The sequence below is a fragment of the Dermacentor variabilis genome, chromosome 7, assembly GCF_050947875.1.
Source record: "Dermacentor variabilis isolate Ectoservices chromosome 7, ASM5094787v1, whole genome shotgun sequence".
NCBI classification, from domain to species: Eukaryota; Metazoa; Arthropoda; class Arachnida; order Ixodida; family Ixodidae; genus Dermacentor; species Dermacentor variabilis.
Genome location: NC_134574.1, coordinates 171,327,948 through 171,347,618, shown reverse-complemented (window position 1 = coordinate 171,347,618; position 19,671 = coordinate 171,327,948). Strand labels below are relative to the sequence as shown.

Sequence of the window (19,671 nt, the reverse complement as noted above, 5' to 3'; positions counted from 1 at the left end):
TGCAGCTACGAAAGTACAGCGGAGACCAACGTTGCCGCAGGTTGTGGTGGATTTCGCGAGTGCCATTTTAGAGCGCAACTCTAAATTGCACTTGCAAAATGGCAGGTGTATAGTCCGACGTTTTCAGCATGCACTGCTTGCGACCAATCACACTACACCATTTGTGCTGCGCCAGCCGAAATGCTGTACCCTCTAGACTCCTACACATGCACTGTACCTGAGCGCTGCTCTCTTCAAAACATGCGCAGAACGATCCCCAACCCTCGCGCCACTTTGAATGGCTGTCTGCAACTGTTGGCAAAGCGGCATGGGCACTTCTCCATTCCAAGAATTGTGGGTCGGCGCAACAAACGCGCAGATGAAGCAAGTGCCGATTCAGCGTTGCGCGCCTTGCAATTGAAATCTGGGTTGGTATCGAGGGTTACTGAATATTATGAGATCCTTGGAGGAAGCGAATTGTGATAACTGTGCGCTGCACTTATCTCTGTCAACTGGGCCACAAGGTAAGTGACTTGCATTGAAGTCGCCAGCAATGATTGCAAATGAGTGCACAATGCAAACCTGAATTTCGCCAAGCAGTGGTTCAGTGAAGCACGAAGCAGGACATAAACTGCGAAGGTGACAAATGTGAAACCGGGGCAGTCGTACAGTTCACTGCTACTACTCATTTTAAGGCGTGAAATATAGATATTGGCATGCGCTAGTTACGCTAGAAGCCAGGGAGGAAGAAATGTACATGGTAGCTGCTGCAGAAAACAAACAGTAAATGGCCATTCGCTTGAAACTGACTGCTTGCCTTTTCCTCTCACGACAAGCTGGTGGAGGCACCGGGTACGCATCCGCCCTATGCCTACTGGTCCTGAACCAGAAGCTACTGACGGCAGTAGCTCGGGGACGGCAGAAATCCAACGAAGCAGCTGTCGCCTCCAAGGTCTTCTGCCGCAATACCGCCCCCCAGCAAGCTCCGCGAAGAAGATGTCGACAACAACCGCAAGCCAAATCGAGGGGTTCCCAAATGCTGGTGTACCATGCATTGTCAACGCGCCTCACACACCTAACCCATTCCATGGTGACGCCTTTGAACATGTTGAAGACTGGTTGGACCATTTCGACCAGGTTGCCGCCTTTAATGACTGGGACGATCGGCATAAGTTGAAGAATGTCTACATTTCCTTTTAAGACGCTGCAAGAATATGGTACGAGAATCACAAAGCCTCATTTACCAGCTGGCAGGAGTTTTACCGACTGCTTTGCGAAACCTTCAGCACCCCCGAAAGGAAAGAAAGAGCCTGACAGGCACTGTCTTCGAGCTTCCAAATGCTGAACGAAACCGTCGCCATGTTCATCGAAGACATGACGCGATCGTTCCATTGGGCTGACCCGCTAACAGCAGAAGACAAGAAGGTTCATCTGTTAATGCGAGGCACAAAAGAACAGCTTTTCGCGGGCCTCATGCACAATTTTTCTACAACAGTGTCTCAGTTTGTGAGGCAACAGTCACAAACGTATGCTTTGGCAGCGGCTCTCGCAGTAGGAACGCCAGACCACCATGACTGCTGCATGCTCTCTTGTACCTGCAAATGATGACAGGGAGTCCCTTACTGAACTAACACGGCAGATTGTTCGAGAAGAACTGCAGAAGCCTTATGCATCGGCTCCGGCACCTCCGAGTGCCGCGGCTCTTACGCACGTCATTCGGGTGGTTTATCCCTCGCCACCAACACGTACCGAACCCCTTATGTTCTCGTACGCGGATGCTCTTCGGGTTTGCACACCATCGGTGGGCCGTTTCTCACAGCCGCCTTCTGAGATTCCTGGAAGCTTCCCAAGTCCACTCCACTGCACGAATATGCAAGCAGCCTTTCATCCTGGTCTGCACAAGTTTACAGTATGGCGTGCTCCCGACAACAGTCCGTTGTACTACCACTGTGGGGAGGCTGGTCGCTTGTATCGCGACTGCTAGTACCGACGGATTAGTCTGCGGGGATACCAACCGGACGCCCATTGCCCACGCTATGGCAAACGCCCGCACGAAATCGAGGTATACTTAAAAAGTAACCGGCTTCCTCTTGCCCTGCAGCGAAGACAGTCACGGTCGGCATCACCTCGTCGGTATGCGTCACCAAACCGCGCTCGACCCACCTTTGATTTCGCTGGAGTCAACAGTGGAAGCCCGCACTGGGGAAACTGAAAATGGCGACCTCTGGGGGTGAGGCCACTGTCATGTGAACTGTCAAATATCCTCTGCCCACGCCATCCCCTCGCGACGTACCACTGATGCCCTCATTTGAAACTGCTAAAAGAACTTCAGCTGCTATTACTGTTTCCATTGACGGTTATGCGGTAACTGCATTTGTCAATACCGAAGCTGATTACTCGGTTATGAGTGCCTCACTGGCCACTCGGCTGCGCAAGGTGCTGACAGCGCGGGACGGCCCACATCTTATTACGGCTGGAGGACACGCATTGGACGATGCACCGCCAGACTTGCAATTTGTGCTTCGAATTTTGTAGTGTCTTTCCTTGTGCTGCCCAAGTGTTCTCAGCTGGTTATACTGGGCATGGATTTTGTTCAGGAGTATGGGGCAATCATTAACCTGCGTGACTTGTTCGTGACTTTTTATAACTATGTTTCTGCGGATTCTAGTGTGAAGGATGAACATCACCGCGCTGCTTTACGTGTGGTAGATGACTGCGTGACATTACCGCCTCGAAGTAGCATCCTCGTCTTCGTTGAATGCCCACAATACCAACTAGGAATAGGCATCGCCGAAGGTAACCTCACCTTTTTGCTGGATCAAGAAGTCGGCGTCACAAGAGGTCTCATAGAGCTCCAAAATAGGCAAACCACTATCCTAGTTACCAACTTCAGTGGCGAATACAAACACTCTGTGAGGCATATCACCATGGCCTACTTTGAACAGTGGCCGAGTCTAATGCCTGTGCTTCGGTAATGACAATTTCGATTTTGGAACCAAGCGATGTGGACTTAACCAGTCACATCAACGTCAACCCACAGCTAGATCAAACCGAAAAGGAGAGGCTCTTCACTCTGCTATCGTCATTTAGCGACTGTTTCGCCACCACGTCAAAGGTCAAGCAGACTCCTTTAACCAAACACAGAATAATCATTGAACCTACCGTCCAACCTGTTCGCTAACACGTTTATCGCATGTCGCAGAGAGAACAGGATGCTATTCATCACCAAATTAAACAAATGCTAGACGATGATGTCATTCAACCATGAACAAATCCTTGGGCTTCACCTGTTGTGTTAGTTAAGAAGAAAGACGGTTCACTACGATTCTTTGTCGATGATTGCAAACTGAACAAGATCACAAAAAAAGACGTTTACCCCCTTCCTCGGATTGACGATTCTTTGGAACGCCTGCGACATGGCCATTACTTTTCTTCAATGAAACTGCGTAGTGGGCACTGGCAGATTGAAGTTGACGAACGGGACCAGGAAGAAACGGTGTTTATAACACCAGACGGTCTCTATCAATTTAAGGTCCTCCCTTTTAGATTGTGTTCCGCTCCGCCCACATTTCAACGCATGATGGACACAGTTTTATCTGACCTCAAGTGGCACTCGTGTTTAGTCTACTTAGACGATGTAGTTGTTTTTTCACTCCCGTTTGGGCAACACATCCAGTGGCTTGAGGCCGTTCTTCAAGCCATCCGCAGTGCCGGCCTGTCTCTGAAGCCCGAAAAATTTCACGTTGGCTACGAGGAGCTTAAATTTTTAGGTCATATTGTCAGCAGCACCGGTGTGTGCCCTGACCCTGACAAAACCATGGCAGTTGCTCTGTTCCCGATACCAAAGACAACGCACAATGTTTGCCGATTTTTAGGGCTTTGCATGTATTACCGCCGTTTTGTGCCCAATTCTGGTGAGATTGCTGAACCTTTGCAACGACTCATCAAGAACGACGTCGCATTTGTTTGGGGCCTGGCACAATCCGACGCCTTCCACGACCTTCAGCGACATCTACAGACACCACCAATCTTTGGTCACTTTGACACTGAGGCCGACACGGAAGTCCATACTGATGCTAGTAACGTTGGTCTCGAAGCGACACTCGTACAGTTTTAAGCTGGTGTTGAGCGTGTTATTGCATATGCCAGCCGAATGTTGTCTGCTGCTGAAAAAAAACTACTCAGCAACTGAAAAGGAATGCCTGGCAGTTGTATGAGCTATCCAGAAGTTCCGGCCATACTTGTACGGACGCCCCTTCCGCGTCGTCAGCGACCACCACTCTCTCTGCTGGCTGGTGAATCTCAAGGATCCTTCAGGCCGTCTTGCAAGATGGAGCCTTCAGTTGCAGGAATTTGATATGACAATCGTCTATAAGTCTGGCCAGAAACACACAAACGCTGACTGTCTCACCCATGCCCCTGTTGAAACCACACCACTAGATACTGATGACGACTCTGGTTTTCTTTGTACTCTTCCGTCTTTTAACCTAGCTCAACAGCAACGCCAAGATTCCGAGGTTCAGCTCTTGATTGAATACCTTGAAGGAAGCAGCCCACAACCCCCGCGGCAGTTCGCACGTCACTTGTCCTCTTCCTGCCTACGCGGTGACATCCTATACAAGCGAAACTTTCACCCTACGGCAACCGTTTTCGTGTTCTTTGTTCCTGCTCCTCTCCGCGACAACGTTTTATGTGCATGCCACAACGAATCAACGTTTTGGCATCTTGGTTTCATGCATACTCTGGCAAGGGTCAAGCAACAGTACTACTGACTAAAACTCACAAAAACCATGAAGCAGTAGGTCAGAAGTTGTCGAGATTGCCAGCGTTGCAAAGTTCCACCACTGAAACCAGCCAATCTGCTTCAGCCTGTACGACCTCCTTGCTCACCTTGTGAACAAGTCAGGATGGATTTACTTGGCCCATTTCCCAAGTCTTCGGCTGATAACCGCTGGATTGTTGTTGCCACCGATTACCTCACTCCATATTGCGAAACACAAGCAGTTCAGCAAGCTACTGCTTCAGATGTAGCCATCTTCTTTGTCAAAAATATTGTCTTTCGACATGGTGCTCCCGCTGTCATCATCTCAGACCATGGAACGGCCTTCACCGCCCAGTTGGTCCGAGATATTCCGCAGCTGAGTGGAACAACGCACCGTCCGGCAACTGCGTATCACCCGCAGACTAACGGGATAACTGAGCGTCTCAACAAAATGATTGCAGATATGCTTTCTAAGTATGTCGCCACAAATCATAAAAATTGGGACGAACTGCTCCCGTATGTGGCATTCGCGTATAACACTGCCGCTTCAAGAAACCACTGAATTTCCTCCTTTTCGTCTGGTCTACGGACGCGATTTCACCACTATGCTCGACATGATGCTTCTACCAACTTCGTCTCAACCTACCACACCAGGTACAGACGCCTTTGTTCAGCGTGCCGAAACAGTGCGACACCTTGCACGGCAACGAATTTTATCCCGACAAAGTCAAGATGCTTGTCGATACAACATACGCCATCAAGACGTCACATACGACCCGGGAGATCTTGTATGGGTTTGGACCGCTATACGTCGAGGCCGCTCAGAAAAATTATTTCGCCGATACTTTGGACCCTACATAGTTTTGCATTGGCTAAGTCCTGCCAACTACGAAGTTATTCCAGCCGAAACTTCGCACCACTCCCGTAGACCCATTCCTCTGACATTGTTCACGTTACCAGGATGAAGTCCTACCACTCACGCCGACTCCCATCCACAAACTTTGTGGTGCGGCCCCTGTCGTCACGTCTGTTGTCTTTCTCATTTCTTTTCTTCTTGTGGCATTTAACATCTCCCCAACTTCTTCTTTTTCTTTTGGGGGGGGGGGGGTGGCTAACTTTCGTTTAGTCGCATGGAGAAGTAGTCTCTCTTCTTTTTGTTCTTTTTTTGGAGGGAAGAGTAATGGCACACGCTAGTTACGCTAGAAGCTGAGCAGGAAGAAGTGTGCATGGTAGCTGCTGCAGAAAACGAACAGTAAACAGCCGTTTGGTTGGAACTGACTGCTTGCCTTTTCCTCTTGCGACAATATGTAGCACGCATTAGTGGATGCTAATAGGTCTAGACAGTACACACCGACTGTGCCTACAGATGAAACAGTCAATGAGGTCATGGTGAACATTATGACTGTTTTTGCAGTAACACTCCGCCCGCAACAATGAATTGACACAAGAGATGCCGTTGACTCTAGCGAGCACAGCTGCCCGCATGGTCATCGTATAACTTCAGCAAGAACAATTCTGGGCTGAACCTGCAGTTGAAAACGTTTTGCACAGTTCCTCCAAGAAGTTCGGGTTCATGTTTGGTTCCAAGATGGTGTGAGACATATCAGTTTGGTTCAGTTCCAGTTTGCCTGAAAATAATGGCACAGCTCCAATTTTTGGTTCAGTTCCTGTTTGGTTCAACACCCTTGTCATAGCTGCCATGTTTTAGACAGCACCTATTGGAGTCTCCGCTGTGGTCACCATTGGGGTTGGACACATTTGTAGTGACCAGCCAAGTTCAAGCTATTCAGAGATGGCTAATTTCAGGATCGAAACGACAAAAGTTTGAACCCATGGAAATGTATAAGTGCCGGCCAGGACCTTTGTACAGCATCAAATTAACTGAAAAATCAAATTAACCACGGTCAAATTAAAGGAAGTCTATTGTATTGTGAAAAAGCTTTAGGTGAAGGCACCGCATACAGTGGCTTAGCAAAGGTGGCTATAAATTTGTCTTCATGACTGTGATGTGGCTGGTATGACGATAGTCATTTACCTTGCGTGCAGAACGATTTTGAATACTTTCTAGGGAGTTAATTATGTTCTGCTAATTATTTTCCAATGCGGGAGCATTGGAAAATAGGCTTTACATAAGTTGTACAGCATAGACCACTTATAATGTAAGTCACCAGAGTCATGCATTTCCGTACTATAAGTCGTATCGCACTATATAACAAAAGCAAAGTTTTTCAAAGGCTGCGCACATGCTGCATTTGCCCAGGAATCAAAGCATATAACAAATATGTGCCCTCACTTTGAAAGCACTTAGAAAGCGGAGGTCATTCCTCCGCTTTTTAAGTGCTGTACAGCCACTGCAAAGCATTTTGTTGACCCTGCACCAAATTGCAACTTTGGCTGCCTACTCCCGATGAGATAGTGCTGGTTAGGCCTAGCTAGTGGGGGTGTCGAGTGGTGTGCCATCGCGGGAAGCTTGTCCCTGATTATGTGCACACCCATACACATATAGTACATGGATATCTGGTGCAAGATCACACGCACAGGCTTAAGTGACAGCATAGCATGTGAAACAGGTTTTGCGGGCAATCAGTTCGCAACTACTGAGCTTGGCAATGATGAACACTGCACTTGGCAATGACACACATCACGATGCGTGAATGCAAAGCATGCTCAAGGCCTAGACTGATTTTTTCACAGTGCTGGAGTTGTAAAAAACAACAAACTGATTTTACCATTGAAATTCGTTTTTTCAGCCTGCCCCATAAACCAGATATTTTTGTGACTCTGCTCATCTCCCAAAAACATCACTCAGCAACTGTATATATTTTTCACACAGGAGAAGCAGCCAGAGCAAAAGGCTTCTCCGGTGCTTAGGCAACTCTCGCGCGCATACAGTGCCAGCACCCTGCCACTGTGTTTCCCCCCCTCCCTTCCATTCCTTGTTTACTTTCTCGCTCTGCCTCCTCCTCCTCTACAAGGGAAGAGCATCCTCGCCACTCTTTCTTCGACCGGCACACCTAATTGGTAGTGCTCGCTGCCTTGCATGTCTGAAGTATTTTCCAGCAACTGCATTATAATCGGTATTTCATATCGTGCACCTGCACTATAAGTGGTATGTACATATATTCAGTTTTATGGGAAGATAAACACAAGTAAAAAAGACTGAATTATATGCAGTCCCACTGTATACAGAAGCTTTTTTATGCCTGTGGGACTTGAGCGGAAAGTATGGGTCAAGAAATCATCATCATCATCATCAGCCTGGTTACGCCCACTGCAGGGCAAAGGCCTCTCCCATATTTCTCCAACAGCCCCGGTCATGTACTAATTGTGGCCATGCCGTCCCTGCAAACTTCTTAATCTCATCCGCCCACCTAACTTTCTGCCGCCCCCTGCTACGCTTCCCTTCCCTTGGAATCCAGTCCGTAACCCTTAATGACCAACGGTTATCTTCCCTCCTCATTACATGTCCTGCCCATGCCCATTTATTTTTCTTGATTTCAATTAACATGTCATTAACTCGCGTTTGTTCCCTCACCCAATCTGCTCTTTTCTTATCCCTTAACGTTACACCTATCATTCTTCTTTCCATAGCTCGTTGCGTCGTCCTCAATTTGAGTAGAACCCTTTTCGTAAGCCTCCAGGTTTCTGCCCCGTAGGTGAGTTCCGGTAAGACACAGCTGTTATATACTTTTCTCTTGAGGGATAATGGCAACCTGCTGTTCATGATCTGAGAATGCCTGCCAAACGCAGCCCAGCCCATTCTTATTCTTCTGATTATTTCCGTCTCATGATCCAGATCCGCCGTCACTACCTGCCCTAAGTAGATCTATTCCCTTACGACTTCCAGTGCCTCGCTGCCTATTGTAAATTGCTGTTCTCTTCCGAGACTGTTAAACATTACTTTAGTTTCCTGCAGATTAATTTTTAGACCCACCCTTCTGCTTTGCCTCTCCAGGTCAGTGAGCATGCATTGCAATTGGTCCGCTGAGTTACTAAACAAGGCAATATCATCAGCGAAGCGCAAGTTACTAAGGTATTCTCCATTAACTCTTATCCCCAATTCTTCCCAATTCAGGTCTCTGAATACCTCCTGTAGACACACTGTGAATAGCATTGGAGAGATCGTATCTCCCTGCCTGACGCCTTTCTTTATTGGGATTTTGTTGCTTTCTTTATGGAGGACTATGGTGGCTGTGGAGCCGCTATAGATATCTTTCAGTATTTTTACATAGGTCTCGTCTACACCCTGATTCCGTAATGCCTCCACGACTGCTGATGTTTCGACAGAATCAAATGCTTTCTCGTAATCAATGAAAGCTATATATAAGGGTTGGTTATATTCTGCACATTTCTCTATCACCTGATTGATAGTGTGAATATGATCTATTGTTGAGCAGCCTTTACAGAATCCTGCCTGGTCCTTTGCTTGGCAGAAGTCTAAGGTGTTCCTGATTCTATTTGCGATTACCTTAGTATATACTTTGTAGACAACGGACAGTAAGCTGATCGGTCTATAATTTTTCTAGTCTTTGGCGTCCCCTTTCTTATGGATTAGGATTATGATAGCGTTTTTCCAAGATTCCGGTACGCTCGACGTCATGAGGCATTGCGTATACAGGGTGGCCAGTTTCTCTAGAACAATCTGCCCACCATCCTTCAACAAATCTGCTGTTACCTGATCCTCCCCAGCTGCCTTCCCCCTTTGCATATCTCCCAAGGCTTTCTTTACTTCTTGCGACGTTACCTGTGGGATTTCGAATTCCTCTAGACTATTTTCTATTCCATTATCGTCGTGGGCGCCACTGGTACTGCATAAATCTCTATAGAACTCCTCAGCCATTTGAACTACCTCACTCATATTAGTAATAATATTGCCGGCTTTGTCTCTTAACGCATACATCTGATTCTTGCCAATTCCTAGTTTCTTCTTCACTGCTTTTAGGCTTCCTCCGCTCCTGAGAGCATGTTCAATTCTATCCATATTATACTTCCTTATGTCAGCTGTCTTACGCTTCTTGATTAACTTTGAAAGTTCTGCCAGTTCTATTCTAGCTGTAGGGTTAGAGGATATCATACATTGGCATTTCTTGGTCAGATCTTTCGTCTCCTGTGATAGTTTACCGGTATCCTGCCTAACGGAGTTACCACCGACTTCCCTTGCACACTCCTTAAAGATGCCCACAAGATTGTCGAATATTTGATTGGATACGAATATTCAGGTATATTAGGTTCTGTTCAGCTAGTGAACAGGTATTCGGCTTTAACTCCGGGAGAGGACCTTAGTGTTGAAGATATGAACGACAATCTTATGGGCATCATTAACGAGTGTGCAATAGAAGTCGGTGGTAACTCCGTTAGACAGGATGCCAGTAAGCTATCACAGGAGACGAAAGATCTGATCAAGAAACGCCAATGTACGAAAGCCTCTAACCCTACAGCTAGAACAGAACTGGCAGAACTTTCCAAGTTAATCAACAAACGAAGACAGCTGACATAAGGAAGTATAATATGGATAGAATTGAACATGCTCTCAGGAACGGAGGAAGCCTAAAAGCTGTGAAGAAGAAACTAGGAATAGGCAAGAATCAGATGTATGCGTAAGAGACAAAGCCGGCAATATCATTACTAATATGGATGAGATAGTTCAAGTGGCTGAGGAGTTCTATAGAGATTTATACAGTACCAGTGGCACCCACGACAATGATGGAAGAGAGAATAGTCTAGAGGAACTTGAAATCCCACAAGCAGTGCCGGAAGAAGTAAAGAAAGCCTTGGCAGCTATGCAAAGGGGGAAGGCAGCTGGGCAGGATCAGGTAACAGCAGATTTGTTGAAGGATGGTGGACAGATTGTTCTAGAGAAACTGGCCACCCTGTATACGCAATGCCTCATGACCTTGAGCGTACCGGAATCTTGGAAGAGCGCTAACATAATCCTAATCCATAAGAAAGGGGACGCCAAAGACTAGAAAAATTATAGACTGATCAGCTTACTGTCCGTTGTCTACAAAGTATATACTAAGGTAATTGCAAATAGAATCAGGAACACCTTAGACTTCTGTGAACTAAAGGACCAGGCAGGATTCCATAAAGGCTACTCAACGATAGACCATATTCACACTATCAATCAGGTCATAGGGGAAATGTGCAGAATATAACCAACCGTTATATATAGCTTTCATTGATTACGAGAAAGGGTTTGATTCAGTCGAAACCTCAGCAGTCATGGAAGCATTATGGAATCAGGGTGTAGACGAGCCGTATGTAAAAATACTGAACGATATCTATAGTGGCTCCACAGCCACCATAGCCCTCCATAAAGAAAGCAACACAATCCCTATAAAGAAAGGCGTCAGGCAGGGAGATACGATCTCTCCAATGGTATTCACAGTGTGTCTACAGGAGGTATTCAGAGACCTGAATTGGGAAGAATTGGGGATAAGAGTTTAATGGAGAATACCTTTGTAACTTGCGATTCGCTGATGATATTGCCTTGCTTAGTAACTCAGCGGACCAATTGCAATGCATGCTCACTGACCTGGAGAGGCAAAGCAGAAGGGTGGGTCTAAAAATTAATCTGCAGAAAACTAAAGTAATGTTTAACAGTCTCAGAAGAGAACAGCAGTTTACGATAGGTAGCGAGGCACTGGAAGTGGTAACGGAATACATCTACTTAGGACAGGTAGTGACCGCAGATCCGGATCGTGAAACTGAAATAATCAGAAGAATAAGAATGGGTTGGGGTGCGTTTGGCAGGCATTCTCAGAACATGAACAGCCCCAGGTTGCCATTATCTCTCCAAAGAAAAGTGTATAACAGCTGTGTCTTACCAGTACTCATGTGCGGGGCAGAAACCTGAAGGCTTACGAAAAGGATTCTACTTAAATTGAGGATGACGCAACAAGCTATGGAAAGAAGAATGATGGGTGTAGCATTAAGGGATAAGAAAAGAGCAGATTGGGTGAGGGAACAAACGCGACTTAAAGACATCTTAGTTGAAATCAAGAAAAAGAGATGGCATGGGCTGGACATGTAATGAGAAGGGAAGATAACCGATGGTCGTCAAGGGTTACGGACTGGATTCCAAGGGAAGGGAAGCATAGCAGGGGGCGGCAGAAAGTTAGGTCGATGGACGAGATTAAGAAGTTTGCAGGCACAACATGGCCACAATTGGTACATGATCGGGGTAGTTGGAGAAGTATGGGAGAGGCCTTTGCCCTGCAGTGGGCGTAACCAGGCTGATGATGATGATGGTGATGATGAATATTCAAAACAAATCAAATATATTGCTGGCTGTGAGCAAACAAGCTTATTAGCATTCATTTATATCAAATCTATAAAAATTTTGTTCAATTTTGTGCTGAATTTTGCCATAATTTCATGCTGCTGACAAAATTTCACCTGTAAGAACTTGGAGGACGCTTAAGCTTCGCCTTTAAGAGTGGAACGTGGTCGGTTTCAATGATCCCCAACTGGTTGTCACGCTTCCCGGCAATCACAGCTTTCTTGCAGATGCGCAGAAGCGAGCGCGATGGTGTTGTTGCAAAGAACTGAGGAGGCTGCGCTGTTTGGGAAAGGGGCTTGTGTTTCAGTTTCCGAGTAACATAATTATGTTTTCTGGTACATTAAAATTAAACTCCGACGCTATCATGTCAGTAGGTTGGGTTTAGATCGTACTTTTTGATTTTTCTGATGTATTTTACGTTGAGGAATTCGATTACTTCAGTAACGCCTCTATGCCACGTGGAGAGCCTGCGTAGTTGTGGTTTGGAATGATTTTTTCGCCAAGCGACGTTCGACGCCGACATTGGATTTTTTGCGACACGGAACCCCTTAATGCTAGCGCATTAAAACACGCTTAGCCACTGGACGCCTCAGCTTTGCACAAAAGCCAACCTATAAGTATCAAGAGGCATGGCTTTCCAAACACCAAGGGAGCCCTCTTATTCAGGCTCCACCCCCAATCCTGCTTGACAGCAATTGCGATGAGTGACAGCTGGTACAAGGTCAAATGGCTTTGAGTTTATGGGAAATTGATGCAGTGCAATAAGGCAAAGGTGGCGAGAAGAGACAACCAGCAGAAATTACTCAATTTTCCAAAGCTGACATGAGCTAAATACACATGTTAATATAACGGCTTACTAGTTAATTTTTTTTACTGATGACAACATAACTGAAATATTCCAACATGTTTAAATAAACCAACTTGCTTTAATAAATCCATGTGCATATCATTATTTGATATTCAATTCAATATTTGATGCTAAGTATTCGTATTCGATTCGTATTCGAAAACTTTCACATTCGCACACCTCTACTTTTAAGTAGTCAATTTACCCTTGAGAAAACAACCTTTAACTACAGTGAGGGAAAAGAAAACATGTGCACACTGATATAACTGCCAACAGTACAGTAAAAGCAAGAATTGCAAGACATTTTTCATTCTCTCTATTTTTTTAATACACCTATTAATTTGCTGGCAATATACGTTCGCTCCAAGTATACTGCTATTATGCATGAGTTCTATGTCACATTGGAATACATAATATGTGTGATTTTGTTTACACTCTTTTAAATTGTTTTCTTCAACCTGTTCGTGTTCACCTGCACGCATTTGATGTGATGTCCTGAATGTACTGAATTATTATTTAAATATGCCATAATCCCAGTTGACACCAAGCTTACTGTTTTATTTTGCCTTATTTTAGTGTTTTGTTTGTCATTCATTGCCTCCTCAAATAGAACAGAGGTGCATTCACAGGCACCACTTTGTGGTCCAAAATGCTATGCTACATCAGCCACTTAGTCAAGGTTTGGAGCATCTGCAGCATGAGCAATGCAGTGGTGGGTGAAGTTTTCTGTACTAGGTTAAAGGTGAGGAAGTGGCCTCACGATGACGACATGATAATGACAACTTCAGTAACAGGAACGATGGACAGCCAGCCCGGTTCTTTAACTGCTGTTGCGGTAAAATAGATACCTGGTGAAAACAGCGTGTTCGGTCTGTGTGCACTCTGCAGCAGGACTCGAGGACAGCACTCGTGGGCAAGAACATTGGCCAGGTTCAGCTTCATCTGGTGTGCCAGAGTTTCCAGCCGTGACGGAGCAACTTCCTCATGCAGGATGAGCCGTGCGAGCAATTTCGACGGACTCTGACTGAGCACCCAGAAGTAGCTGTCATCCGACATCCGTGCCACTGGGAATCATAAAACACAAAGTCACATGTACAAGTCATGACAAAAATTGCAGTTCAGCCGTCACCAGAGACTTGTGCCACTGGAAACTATATAAGTGATTACAAGTCAGCTACACATGTCATATGATGAAAGTTGAAGTTTAGCCATTGTCAGGTATGTTGCCACTGCAAACGATAGAATGCCAGGTCCCATACACAAGTGATGTGGCAAAAGTTGCAATCAAGCTGTCATCAGACATTCATGCCACAACAGCGTGCCTGGTCCCACATACAAGTCATATGACAAAAGCTGCAGTCACTGGAAACCATTGAATGGCAGATCCTACATATAAATCATGACAAAGTAGCAGCCTCACTCAAAGTGTATAGCAGTGGCAGCAACAGATAGCTAGTGCATCATTACTATTAGCGATATGACTTGAAATGTTTTACACAGTATCAGTTGCAGGAAACATTCACAGCATGACAAATAATTCTGCCTTTGATTGCAATTTAATTCTAGCAGTTAGCCACCCTAACAAAAATTATTGATTGATCGATAGGGTTGATTGATTGATTGTAGATGTACAGACACAGAGGCTGATTGATCTATTAGATTGATTAATTAATTGATTGATTTAACATATTAAAGCTATTTGGATTATGGTGGATGTTCAAAACTCAAAGTGTTAGAAAAAGAAAGTGAAAAGGTAAAAGATAAAGAAATGAAATAAAGATTCTTTTTTAGTGTTTTCTTTATTAGTTACACATATTTATTCTAAATTACTGTGCTGGGCCGTTTACTATGACAGAGACTGTACTAGTGGGATTTAATTATCGATTACCATGACAAACTTCAAAGGAGTGATGTCTAAATACAGACATGGGTTTTCATGCCATGGCCAAATATAATAAAACGAAACCAGTAATTGTCAGAACACCAATGCTGGTAAGCTACATACTATAACAATGAGTCTCACAAGAAGCTGTTGTGTAACGCACTTTTTGTCTTTGACTGCTGCGAGGCTTCACGGATGGCCTTGTGGAGCTGTCGGGCATGGGCATACACAGAGCGGAGGAAGTCAAACTTGACAGTAGGCAGGAACATTAGGTCTGCTCTCTGCTCAGAGACCGTGGCCTTGCCCAGTTCAAGGAAGGAAAGGTGAAGCTCCACACGTGATTCTTCATCGCCAGAGGATGATGAATTGGAAGACAGCAAACTAGGCATGTGACGGTCCAAAAGGCTGCGAACCTAAGAAGAGAAAAGATGTCCCTCTTTTTTATTTATGCATTATACATCGTACATAAGGCATTATTGTAGGCTTAGTTACAACCTAAAATTGGTATATTGTGGCACAGATACTAGTTTTGCCATTGTATATCTGGTATAGCAATTTCAATTGCAGAATCTTTATTTGCAAATACCATGGCTTTCATCCAAGATTACAGGAAATATCTGAGCATCTAATGTTCACCTTATAGCTACCAGATACAAATCCAGCAGCACGTTATTGTACGCCTCCTAATGTATTGACGAATATTTTTTGTGAATGGGTCTCACGACACACAGGCATATTCAACTATTGGTCTGATATTTGTAAAATATATTGTTTCCTTTAGCGTTTGTGGAGCACGCTTGTAGTTTCACTGGAAGAAGTACAGGAGATGGAAAGCCTTGCTTGCTGTTGCAGTTGCATTCACATGTGCAGCATAATCTAATGCAACAGTCAATGTGACACCAAGATACTTCCCTTTATATGCCATCTGCCCTGCTTTCCCCTTGAAGAAAGTATGAGCTAATCCAGCTCCTTTTTTTTTCTACTGTGTGTGTGTGTGCGTGCGTGCATGGGTAGGTGCGCACGCACGCATTCATCTCACGGTTTCATGTTTTATGAACAAGGCCGCCTAATACTTTTCATTGTGAAAATGGTAGCCTTTGGCTGAGTCATGCCACACTGCACTTTTTCGAGCAGCTGTAACGCAGAGATGAAGGTCGAGGTAAGACAGAAAGATGTTATCCATGAGCGACGTGGAAAGCATGTGATAACGGGAAACAAAACAAACTGCTCAGGAAATGAATTGGATAGGTTTTTAGAAAGGCCCAGTGTGACTTGCACGTGGTGGTGCCGAAGAAGGTTCCAGTAGCCATTGCACGTAAGGAATGGGGAACAGGCAGTGAAGTAGCACCTCCATAATAGCACACCTGCTGATTATCGAAGCACTCTGTCACTTATGGATTAGCTTGCCTTGGTGATGTTTACAGGTGATTTACTGTGTGGTCTTGGCAAACTCAGCCACAACGTGCACTTGCGGTGTCTCGCATGCTGTTGACAAGCGAATAATAGAGGCGTAAGGGCAATGTCCACAGATCTTGTAGGCTGCAAACTCAGTGTGCGTGAGCACTTCTGAGGGCTACAGCCCCCCACCCCCGCATACGCTAGGCACAAATAAAATCTGACAATACATTATTGTTGAAAACAAGCTGCTAGGGCGAAGTTACGAAGCAGCAAAAAAATTAAAACTAGATTTGTGTACAATGTAAACTGATAGATAAATAGCAAAGGTACTGAAGCCAGCATGCTCAACATGGGCCACTTTGGCCCATTACATTTTGTGAATAAAGCAAATGAGGAAACATTTTATCGCACCCACGTTTTGCCCGACAAAGCGAACTTCCATCCAAAATTTTTTTTTTTAATTGGAACGAGAGTTCTTTTATTTTTTTATGAGTTTTCTTTTTCTAAAGCTTAACTATTTTTTTCTTCTCTTGTGTTTATGTAGAAAAATAATATTATTCATAAATGTTGCAAAGAGAACATTCTATGCTTGACACCTTTTGAAAGTTTCTATGTGAAATAGAAAATGCGCCAAGTCGAATCAAAGTTGCATAATGTTTCTGATTTGGGCCATCTTTGAAATTTTCTAAATTTTTCTTTGTTTGTGGACAGCATAAAAAACACATGGAACTAATTTACTGTGAAACGTATTAACACAATAGTGTTTAGGGTCCCATGTCGAAAAAAATCTGATGTCGACATCGGACGTCGCTTGGCAAAACTTCATTCTGAACCACTATGACAAGCAGTCAGGGATCTCTGAAATCTATTGCGTTCCTCTCTTAAAAGCAAAGTTTAAGCGTCCGCAAATTTTTAAAATGAGCAGAAAAGTTTTTTGACAACATTTTTAGTTTGCATTTAATTTGGCCATAACATTGAAAAATATTGTGGTAAGCAATAGGAGGATGCTCGCGTCGCCACCTTCAAATGTTTTTTTGGCTTGCTACGAACGCTTTTCGGGAATAAAATTTTCGGTTCCATACAGTTTGAATATTTCTACATGACATAAAAAAACAGACAAAACAAAAATATCAAGCGGACAGGCATGTTTGATCTCTTGTGGAGTCCCCCCGCTGCTCACACAAGTGCAGGTAATCTTTTATCCGGCCAAGAAGCGAGCTTGGAATGCAAAGGCAGCACAACTTGTATAGCAGCAGATTGTGTGACACAACGTCAAATGCATTTCTTAAATCCAGGAAAATCGTACCAATATGCACAATTTGGTTGAGGTCCAGTGCAGTATCGTGGACAAATTTTGCTAAGTGCATAGAACACAATAGGTGGTAGCGGAAACCATGCTGATTAGGAAATAAGGATTAGGATACTTGACAGAGTATGTCAAAGTACAAAAACAGTAAAAAAAATAAATGATAATCTCACAGGTCATGCTACATCAGAGTGACTGTAATGGTGTAGGATTGTGACGTCCTATCATGCAATGATTATTCATAGACAGAAACTTACTCTCCCTTGCATGGTCATCTGTGTGCTTTATTATGCCCTTATGATACTGTCTACCTACTCTTTACAACTGCTGAACTCGAGATCACAGGTTCAATCCTGGCCGCTGCGGGATGGGGGCCATTTAAAAAACAATCACGTAATTAGATTTAAGTGTGCCTTAAAGAATCCCTGATGGTTAAAATTTATCTGGAGTCTTCTCACTCATAAGCCTCATAATCAGATCATAATTCAGCCTCATAAGCCTCATAATCAGATCATAATTTTGACACAGAATACCCCAAAATTTAGTTTTTAACTCTTTACGACCTTGATATACCAATGCTGCCTACTTACTCCACTTGGCTTTTTGATTTATGTATGTCTTTATCACAGCAGTTATTGCGCTCCACTGACAGTAGTTCATCGGTAATGAAACAGCACAACTACAGTTATATGCATAATTAATAATCAGCACGAAAACAACAAAAGACACAGTTATTTAGTTAGAGTTGGAAGGACACAGGACAAGCACTCATCCTCCTACCTCTGTGTCTTTCGTTGTTTTCATACAGACTAATAAGTATGCATACTTTCCAACTCGCCAATCTTTCTACCTTACTGCAATATGATTGAATGCAACACTTATTTTGTCATTTATGGTATCTGTATCACATTGCTACCACTGCAAGGATAAGCACCATGCAATGGCACCAAGATGAATCTCTTGTGTCTTTTGTTATACTGTCTCCAAGGTTAGCCAGTGTATGCTTAGTACTTTGGAAAACATGGCCAGCGAACAGCAATTTTTTTTTACTAAACAATTTAGACACATTGCCTGGTGAACATATAAGCCCTAGGCTTCAGTGCAATGTAATGACACATTTACACTTTGTCAAAAGATTTCCAAAACGTTGCTTGGGACCAGTAAACTACCCTTATATTATTGCAGTACCACTCCAGGTACTACACATGAAAAGAAAAAAGCAGTGTGGAAAATCAAGCTTCAGCTGTCTGAAACTAGGTGACACAGAAGTGGTGCAACAACATTTTGTAAGCATGTTACACTGAGGAGTGTAATGGTTCAAGCTTATAGAGAACCAAACTACAAGAAGTCTTAAGAGAACAAGAATATGGAAGATGCAAGTACCTTATGATACAGGGATTCTATCTGACGCCATGCTGCTCGCTGCTTGTGCAGTTTCTCCGCATCAAATTCATCCACAAATCCAACAAGCAACGTCTTGAGCGATATCTCTTCATCTTTTGAGCAGCACCCTACAGCACCAACAATGCCGTCGTTTTCATTGGCCTCCTGAAGGAACCGTCGCAGTGCTTCCAAAGTAGTTGTCAGGCGTGGAACTCGACCATGCAAGTTTCCCGATGTCTCAGTTTCACGCTTGCTGACTGCAAGCGCCAGTAGGCGCTCTGCCACATCACGAGGAACATCGGCAGTGAGGGCCAAGTCTGCCACAGCTGCAACATGAGGGCCACCACTACCATATTCCTGTGCGAAGTTACGCGCAACTATGTTTCCACCAGCAATGTTTAGATGGCCGTTTCCGACTGTCAAGCCCTCTGAGCTGGTGCTGAATGAGCTGGACCTGTTGCGGATTAGCAGCTCAGCTTCAGGTATGGTGGGGACCCCGTCGGAGCAGAGGCGTCGATCAACCAGAGCAGTGGCCATGGTAAGGTGCAGGCCTTCCTGTGCAGCTTGGCTGATGAGGGAAGTAGGAATGGGCAAAGTGCAATACGCTGAGCGGTTGGCAGGAGCGGAGATATTGTTGAGATTTCCAGTGACCTCTTCCAAGTGACGGCTGAACTGGAGCTCCTGGGCATCGTGAGTTCCCTCGAGCTTAAGAACCTGCCCAAAAGAAGTTAAAAAGGCACTGTTGTTAGGGTGACGAATTTTTATTTCTGTTCATCTAGTTTTTCACTCAACATCCACATCCAGAGTGTCAGTAATAGGCAAAATGACGTGC

General features: G+C 44.6%; 1 protein-coding gene across 3 annotated transcripts in view; it reads right to left on the bottom strand.

Moving 5' to 3' along the window:
* Positions 1-19,671, bottom strand: part of Sptz (zinc finger FYVE-type containing 26 spastizin) — a 164,787-nt gene that overhangs the window by 109,364 nt on the left and 35,752 nt on the right. For all 3 annotated transcript variants that reach the window (XM_075700296.1, XM_075700297.1, XM_075700295.1), the window contains exons 13-15: positions 18,840-19,553; positions 14,916-15,165; positions 13,719-13,934 (exon numbers count right to left, since the gene is read on the bottom strand). In XM_075700296.1, the coding sequence (XP_075556411.1) occupies positions 13,719-13,934; positions 14,916-15,165; positions 18,840-19,553 (1,180 nt within the window). The remainder of the gene's footprint in view (positions 1-13,718; positions 13,935-14,915; positions 15,166-18,839; positions 19,554-19,671) is intronic.